Consider the following 8886-nt stretch of genomic DNA (forward strand, 5'->3'; position numbering starts at 1 on the left):
AATCCATTATGATATACATACCAAACATAAACTCATATAACAATTCCTCACATACTCATCATATGCATCATCATCCCATACTTAACACAATGGACATACACAATCAATGTAGTCATGCATATCACACTTAAGCACAAAATGTGAAATTTACTTACCGTAGGTCCTTAGCTTATTTTAAAACTGATTACCAAGAGTTAATCAATCCAATCCATATATATCCTATTTAAGGTACATCATTTATTAAATTCTATAAAAATTGTAAATATACACTATTGATGGTGTATATTAACAATACCAGAAACCATATAAATGATTATAATAATAATTATCATCATAATGCTAATATTCTTCATGCATCATAATCCTCTTTACAAAACACTGCTTTAGGCCTTACTCATAATATAATGTATTTTTATGATACATTATTAATAATAATAATAATAATAATAATAATAATAATAATAATAATACTTTTCGTCTATAAATAAATTTATTTCAATATTAATAACAAAATACATCAATAACAATACGTATGTAAATGTATATATTCAAATATTAATTTTATAAAAAAAATTATATTTTAACGTAAAATTGTAATAATCGATATAATGATAATGATAATAATATAAATATAAATATTTATATTTATATTATTATTAATTAGTCATAATATCAACCCAGTGATATAATAAATATACTTTCCCCAAAATTCACTAGTTTTACAAATATCAATAACTATAAGAAACTAATATTTGATATTATTTTAATATTCAAATATTAACGAAAATATTAATATACAATAATATTTGTTAAACAATAAGTTTACTATAAATCACACCTTTCGTTTATATATATATATATATACATGAAACTATATTCTTGATTTACTTAACAAAATAATAACAATAATAATTCAAATTAATTAATCATAATAATTTCCATATTAATAGAAAACCAGTTTAATATGTATTTTTAAAATTGATTAATTGTCTATTATTTTCTATAAAAGTAGGCAACACAGTGACTATAAAATGGACAAACCCAAAATCAAAACATGTATAAACAAATACATATAATCCTAGACATCCAGTATAATTATAGAAAATATTAAGTACATCAAGAATATATAAATATATACTATAAATACACATAATAACAATGATTCTAATCAGTCACAATATATGTCAAATAAATTATACCGCAATGATCGGGTTTCACAACAAGTCAAACGATAATTTTCTGAAACTCAAAACGAACTCCGGAACCTCGAACACTAAGTTTCGACCGTCGATCTACGGTGGATCGCGGTGGCTCGTGGTGGCCGAATCGCAACTTTGAAGTCACGCAGTGGCCGAACTTAAATCGATCGATTGAGGTGTTTAATCGGTAAGTGCCATCAAAATTCCCGCGTGGTTGATAGTTTGGAGGCTTCTGAATCCAACGGTCCGACGCATGGCTATATGTGGCGGGCGGAAAGTGGTCGTTCGTTGTCGGACACAGTAGCACCCAAAGAGGAAAAAGAGAGAGAAAGAAAGAGGAAGAGAAGGACAGAGAAAGAAAATGAAATTTTTGAGGAGAGAGAGAGAGGCTACGGGAAAATAAGGCTGAAGTTTTTTTTTTTAAAATTACATTTGGACCCCAAAATATTAAAATTCTTTTCAAATAAGCCCTTTAGCAAAACTTTCTTAATTTTATAAAAATGTACAATTAAAATTATATGACATTTGGATCCAATACATGACTACTCAAGTTTCTCTCTCACTTTAATCTCGTTAATAATATAAAATCATGTTTTAAACACTATTTTCCATTACTATTTCTTAAATTTGTAAACTTGTACATTTTATGTATTGAAACTTTGATTTATAATAAAATAAATGTATTATGAAAAATGTTGGGTGTTACAGTACCATTATCAAAATACCAACTGAATTGTAACTAGTTATTTAGTGAGATTTGGAAAAAATAAACTAATAAGAAAAAAATAAACTAAATTGATCGTGAAGGTAACTTGTTACAACTAGGTCTGAAAAAAAATATGAAAAAAAACATAACCAGTTGCGATGGTAACCGATTACTTAGCCAGATTTGGAAAAAATAAGATCCAAACTGATCATAATCGTAACTTGTTATAGTTTGGTTTGAAAAAAAAAACCAGATCTAAAAAAAATAAATAACCAGTTGCCTGGTACTTGGTTACTTAGTCAGGTGTGAAAACAAAATCATATCTAAACAAAAAAAAAATATAAATTAATCGTTATTGTAACTGGTTACATGTAGGTCTAAAAAAAATCAGGCGCTATGGTAACTGGTTACTTAAACAGATTTGAAAAGAAAAACCTATAAAAATTAAATATAAAGTGCAAAATCACATTTAAAATGATAAAATCAAGTGTGAAAAAGAAAAAGAATAACAAAAAGAATAAGAATAAAACCATATTCGAAGAAAGAATAAGAAGAAGAAGAACCAGAGGGCGAAGGTGCGTCGTCGTCGGGGGCAAGGGCGGAGGTAGCATTGTCGACTGAGGTCTAAGATGAGGGGATCGAATGAGGCGACCGGGGGGGGGGGGGAGATAGGAAGAAAGGGAGAAAAGAGAGAGATATTGTGATAGAGGAGAGAGTGAGAAAGAGTATTGTGTAATTAGCTTTATGATAATCTATTTTTTATATTTTATGGAATTAACATATTTTAATTTTTTTTTCTTCAAAACTTACCTTATTTTGTATAATTATTTTTTTCCAAAAAATATAAAAATTATGGTTATTTTTCCCCATATTTATGTAAACTTCTCAATATTTAAAGGTGCGCTTGTAAAACCACATTGTAATTGGAATTGAGTGTAACTCGGAGTAATTACTCAATTTGGCGTATTTGTCTGATCATGTAATTACAATGCAACTATGCAATTACTAAGAGCGTTTTTGGAAACAACTATATTTTAAAATACAAAGTGTGTTCAGATGTCAAGTGGTTGTTACTTATGAATTCTTATTATCATGTTTGGCCAACACTTAGTAATTACAAAGAAAAAAAAATATTAAGTAATAAATATATTTTAAAATTTATAGTAATTAGTAATTACACCAAATTCTCATGGGATTATGAAAATTAGAGTGTGTAATTGAGACCCATTAATTACATAATTACTGTATTATTATATGATCGGACAAATATATAAAATCAAATAATTACATAATTACTGTATTATTATATGATCAGACAAATATATAAAATCAAATAATTACTCTGAATTACCACCCTAAATGTTTTACCTAACATAAGAATATGAATTCCTGAATAATTAACATTTGACATCCCAATATTGAATTTTAAAATATAATATAATTACTTAGATGTGTAATTATTATGTTGTTTCCAAAGATGGCTTTTGTTTCTTTAGTTTGATGACCGCAAATTGGTGATAAACAGTCTAATCTAAACTGAAAACTTTTATAAATTGTTTAATATTACCGAATTACTTCGTTGAGCTAATTTGCATACTCAACATCTTCTTCTTCTACTTTGGCTTCCACATCACACGACGTCGTTTGGCCTTTCACTTTGGTAATATCAACAATAACTTTTTTTAATAAAAAAAAAAACCTAATTCCTTCATTCCTTGTCTTTGGGGCTCTACCAGTACCAGCCATTGCCGGACCACTGCTCCTCCTTCCATTGTCTCCGATCTCTCTCTCCGTCTCCGGTAAGTTCTCAAAATCAGCTTTACTTCATACTATTTCTATGTGTATTTGTGCTTAAGCTGAAATTCAATTTCGCTCATCATTTTTGATCGAATGGACGAGTTTAGTTTAGGTGTTTTTATCAGTAGATGATGATTTACTGTGTGTTTCTCCTGTTTTGGCACTATCTTAGTTTAGTTTGTGATTTCACACAATTTATTTGGTTTTGCAAAAATGACATAATGTTTGTATTTTCTTGACCCTACCACCACGCCACCAGACCAGTACCAGAGCCCACTCCGAAAACCAATTCAACTACTACCTACCTACAATAAAAACCCAAGCTCACTCCTCTGCTAATGGCAGCATCTTCCTCACTCTCTCTCTTCTTCTCCCGCTCTCCCCGAATCTCAATCCCAACCCAATATTCCCCTCCTCTTCCTCTCAACGCCAACTTATTCTCTCTCCCTCCATTGACTTCTTCTACAACAACTCATTCTCTCTCACTCAGATTGAAAGGGGTATCCGCCATCGAGAAGAAGCTCAGTTGCAGAGCGGTTGCGTCGACTGGAATGGCTGCTGCTTCGGGGAAGAAGATCGATGTTTTCGATTCCAAGGATGAGTTGGCTGTGAAATTGGCTAAGTACACTGCCGATCTCTCTGAGAAGTTTACCAAAGAAAGAGGCGCTTTTACTGTCGTTTTGTCTGGTGGGTCTCTCATCGATTACCTCAGGTCAGCTGAAAAACAACACTTCTTTTGATTTTGCTTTCAAGTTTTCATTTAGCTGTAAATTAAGGGTAATTGGATGAAACCCGTGTATAAGATAGTGGTTTGTTTGAGTTTGACTTTCTTATGGTTATTAAAGAAGAATACGAAATTGGCTTTTTCATTATATCACTAGGTGAAATCATTGAATTTTAATATTTTGGTTTTGTTACAAGTAGTTTTTCAGTGACAAAACCGTGGAAAAGAGTTTTGGGTAACAATGTTTTTCTGCTTGGTGAAGCTTGAAATTGGAACTGTGTGAGATTATGATGTAAGCATTAAGAGAATGTTTACAATTTCTTATCAGAAAATTGCTGGAACCACCGTATCTTGATTCAGTGGACTGGTCAAAGTGGCATGTCTTTTGGGTGGACGAGAGAGTTGTGCCTAAGGATCATGAAGACAGTAACTACAAACTTGCTTATGATGGTTTCCTCTCTAAGGTACTTGTTGAAATCATCGATTTCAAATGGCTGATGATTATGATGGTCTTATGTCTATTCTATTATGCAATTAGTTTCAAGACTGATGAGTTTTTTCTTGAATTATGTTGCTTGTGAAGGGTAAACTATGCGTGTGCATGTATAAATATACTTACGTTTGGAATATGTAAGTAGTGGAAAGTGATTATATGATATGGGGAGTGAGTAAAGCCATAATTTTTTAAACAAGTTGTATCCACTTGGAGTTGAAGAAATGACTGCTTTCGCATAGTTAGTTTCGTCCGGTACATTTCGAATTTTATTCAACTGGGGATATCAGATTTAATTTTTCATATCATTTTGGATTGCTCTACTCAGATATATGGCGAATGCGAGTCATCTTGATCGGTACTCGTTCTGTTCTTGTTCATGTGTAGTCATTTATCATAATCACTAAGCAAACTAGCTATTGAGAAGTTGGTTCTTTTTCCTTCAAAGATATACATAAAATCATTTATTTGGTATTTACAGCTAAATGTTCTTTTTTATTTTATCAGGTACCTACCCCCCATGTTATGTTAAACTTTTGATATCATATATTTATAATTTTCAAATCTTTTTAAATTCTTCTGCTTAGATAGGACTTACATGGCGTATCTTCTACGGTATTTGTTAAATTCAAAGCACTAGTTAAACCAGCTATTGTGAGTCTCATAATGTTTCTTTTAATCATATACTGAAAATTAGTTGTTTGTTTGAATTGAAAGTGTGGCCATATATCTTATTCAAATCAGCTAATCCTTTGAATTCTATATCTCAGGTACCAATACCTGCTGGTAATGTTTACGCCATCAATGATGCATTGTCAGCTGAGGGCGCAGCTGATGACTATGAAACCTGTTTGAGGCAATTGGTTAAGAGCGGTGTGATAGACTTATCTGAAGCCAGCGGGTTCCCGAAGTTTGATCTCATGCTGCTTGGCATGGGCCCAGATGGACATGTAGCTTCCCTTTTCCCAGGGCACCCTCTTGTCAACGAGAAGGAGAAATGGGTTACCTTCATTAAGAACTCACCAAAGCCACCCCCAGAGAGAATCACTTTCACATTTCCAGTGATAAATTCTTCTGCTTATATTGCCCTTGTTGTGACTGGTGCTGGTAAAGCTGATGCTGTGCAAAAAGCGCTGGGAAGTAGTGATGATTCTAACACACTGCCTGTTCAACTGGTTTCACCTGCTGGAGAGCTGACTTGGTTTCTAGACAAGAACGCTGCTTCGAAGTTGTAGAAGGTAGGGATATCAGCTAGAGGGAGAGTATATCCGTCTGAATAAATTAGCTCCCATGGTCATCTTCTGTTCTGTTGTTTGATCAGAGAGAGCTTCTATGTGGTGATGAGAGTACTGTAATCTTGATGGCACCAGTTTAGCCTTATCATCTTCATGACAAACTGGTAATTTTCAAGGTCTTGAATAAATTATAGTTTCATAATAACACCCTACAGTTTTAATTGGATATCTTATCTCTCTCTGTCTCTGTTAATGTTTATCTCCATTCACTTTTGCTTGATTACTCCTATGTTGTAGCATAATGTAAATCAGAGGGGTTGACCAAGCCTGATTTTGAGAGTGGGCTATGGAACAGGGAATGATGACATTGAGATGAGATAACTCCTGGTTTGCTTGATTCATACCTTGATATGATTTGGTTTCTTTATTGCTACTTGATAATTGCTAAGCTTATCTTCAGTAATGCTTGAACAGTTGTCTCCTGACCTGTTTTGTAAAACATCAGAAGCCATAAGAATAGTCCAATTACAACACTTGGCCATCTCTATTTTGGGGCCAAAAATGAAGTTGGAAAATTAGTGCCCCCACTTAAGCACATGACATAAAGACTCTTCTTTCTTTCTGGCCATCCACTTGTGCTGTTGATTTTCCATTAAATTTGGCTAATTGGGATTCCAAATAATGCATTTTGGACATCTCTTAAGCAAGGAACACTTGGCCCAAGAATATGATGCCTTTTGGAACATTATTAATTTCATTTCTAGTGGACCTCTTCTCCAGCTCCAAGAATGGTTGAGAGGAAAATAGTTTCTGAAATTAGTAAAGGTCCTTTTAAGACATAGGGATCCAAAAAACCACTGACAACTTCATTGATTTTTGCTTAAATAAGCCCTATTAGAAGGGTAATTAACCAAATGTATCAACCACCATGGATAAGTAGTGTACTACTCTTCCATTGAACCTGACCCAATTAGAATAATAATACTACTATTATATATAATTGTTGATTTCATCACAAGAAAGAGGCAAGTAAATTGCTTTTGACAAAATGCCAAAATGGGTATTTTGTAGCAGAGACATTATTTTAGGGAGATGATTACACTTGATTGCATGCTTGGGAACATTATTAAGGGTGATGATGATTATTATGTTTGTATAGATATAGGAGAAGAAGTAGAGTGGTACATGGTATGGTATGGTATGAGGAAATCATGAGAAATTAGGCATGAGAGAGTGAGATAGAGAGAGTGTTGTCACTGTCCTATGGAGGGCAGAGCTCGCTTTGGGGTCACATTTATGCCTTAGGAATCTCTTTCATGATTGTGCCGGTTGATGAAAAAGAGTTTGGAGATGTAGGCCATCCATTACACATATTGGCCCTACACTATTTCATCATATAAAAGTGTACAAAGAAATAAAAGCAGATGGGAGATTGAGAGAGAGATTGCCTTGGGACTGATCTTTTTGCTTTTTTTCTTTATTGTTTTTTTCTTTTTCTTTTTTGATGATTGAATTTTGTGTAAAAATTCACTCTTTTAAAGTTTTTTTTTTTTTTTTTGGGTAGTTGGTATTTTCCTTCAACTCCATTATTCTTATTCTTTTGTATGTTTTATGTTTCTTTTTAATTGGATAATTAATCCATTTTTGTTTGTTGATAAAGACAATTGTCTCTTTTTTTTTAATTTAATTTTCTTTTCAACTCTCTTTGTCCTTTAAGAAACATATTTTTTGGTATACTAGTGTCCCCCCTTTTTTTTTGGCTTAACTAGACTTTAATCAACTAAACAAAGAAAATAAAAAGGGAGAATAGACCAAATATGGCAAAAACAACCCCAAATACAGAAGAACACGCTAAAAGGAAATAAATTACCAAAAGATAAATCACCGTTATGTATTTTGATTTCGGTTTTATGTATTTAGTTATATAATTTTCTCGGAAAAAATTCATCCTAGAATAAAACTAGAATTCCAATCAAATAAATATATTATTATTATTATTAGAGTAATAACATGTGCACCTAAAATATGTATTAGATATGTATTAGATGTGTTATTGTTTTTTAAAATAGTAGGTACTAATTTTAATAAATGTGATTGGTTAGATTAGATTATCATATTAATATAATATTTAAGTATATATTTTGGAATGTAAATATTATTATTATTATTACAACATTTTTTTTAAAGGCTAGCTAGTGTTACCCTAAACTCAATGCCATGTTCCCCTTTTTTTGTGATAAATAATGGCATGTTACCCTTTGACTTGCTTTAACGTTTTTTAATGCAAAAAAAGAAAAGAAAACTCCAATTTATGTATTTGTGAAGAAGAGCCTTTCCTTTTCACTACTTGGTTAGTGGTACATACATAGAATACATAATCATACGTATTATCATCTACTGTTCTTCTCACTTTGAAATATTCTTTACTCACTTTTTCTATCTTTTACCACGTCCATAAACTCTGCGCCTCACTTTGTTGACCTTAATTCACTTGTGTTGTGCATGTCCTTTTCTCTTCTTTCTTTTTAGTTGTTATTTAAAAAATTTAAATATATGTATATATATATCTCTTAATAAAAAAGCACCAATATAATTTGTCCAAATGTTGAACAATCAAATTAATATAAGCAAACAAAATTTGGTTGGAGTGTCACACCAACTATGGATTTTTCATTTTTTTTAAGGCTTTCTTTCCTTTTAGTATTAAATTAATCATAATAAGAACTTGTCTA

The 8886-nt window shown here is 31.8% G+C and overlaps 1 protein-coding gene across 3 annotated transcripts; it reads left to right on the forward strand.

Moving 5' to 3' along the window:
* Window positions 1–3580: 3580 nt before the first annotated feature.
* On the forward strand, window positions 3581–6380 carry LOC133834417 (probable 6-phosphogluconolactonase 4, chloroplastic). Of its 3 annotated transcripts, none has more exons than XM_062264024.1 (4): window positions 3581–3704; window positions 3962–4414; window positions 4755–4890; window positions 5690–6380. In XM_062264024.1, exons 2-4 carry the CDS (start codon window positions 4041–4043, stop codon window positions 6152–6154), a joined length of 975 nt encoding a protein of 324 aa, XP_062120008.1. In that variant the 5' UTR covers window positions 3581–3704; window positions 3962–4040; the 3' UTR covers window positions 6155–6380. The 3 variants fall into 3 exon arrangements, with proteins under 3 accessions (XP_062120008.1, XP_062120010.1, XP_062120009.1); XM_062264026.1 differs by having other exon boundaries at window positions 4193–4414; XM_062264025.1 differs by having other exon boundaries at window positions 3627–3704; window positions 3967–4414.
* The last annotated feature ends 2506 nt before the right edge of the window (window positions 6381–8886 follow it).

This window comes from Humulus lupulus, chromosome 5, assembly GCF_963169125.1.
Source record: "Humulus lupulus chromosome 5, drHumLupu1.1, whole genome shotgun sequence".
NCBI lineage: Eukaryota > Viridiplantae > Streptophyta > Magnoliopsida > Rosales > Cannabaceae > Humulus > Humulus lupulus.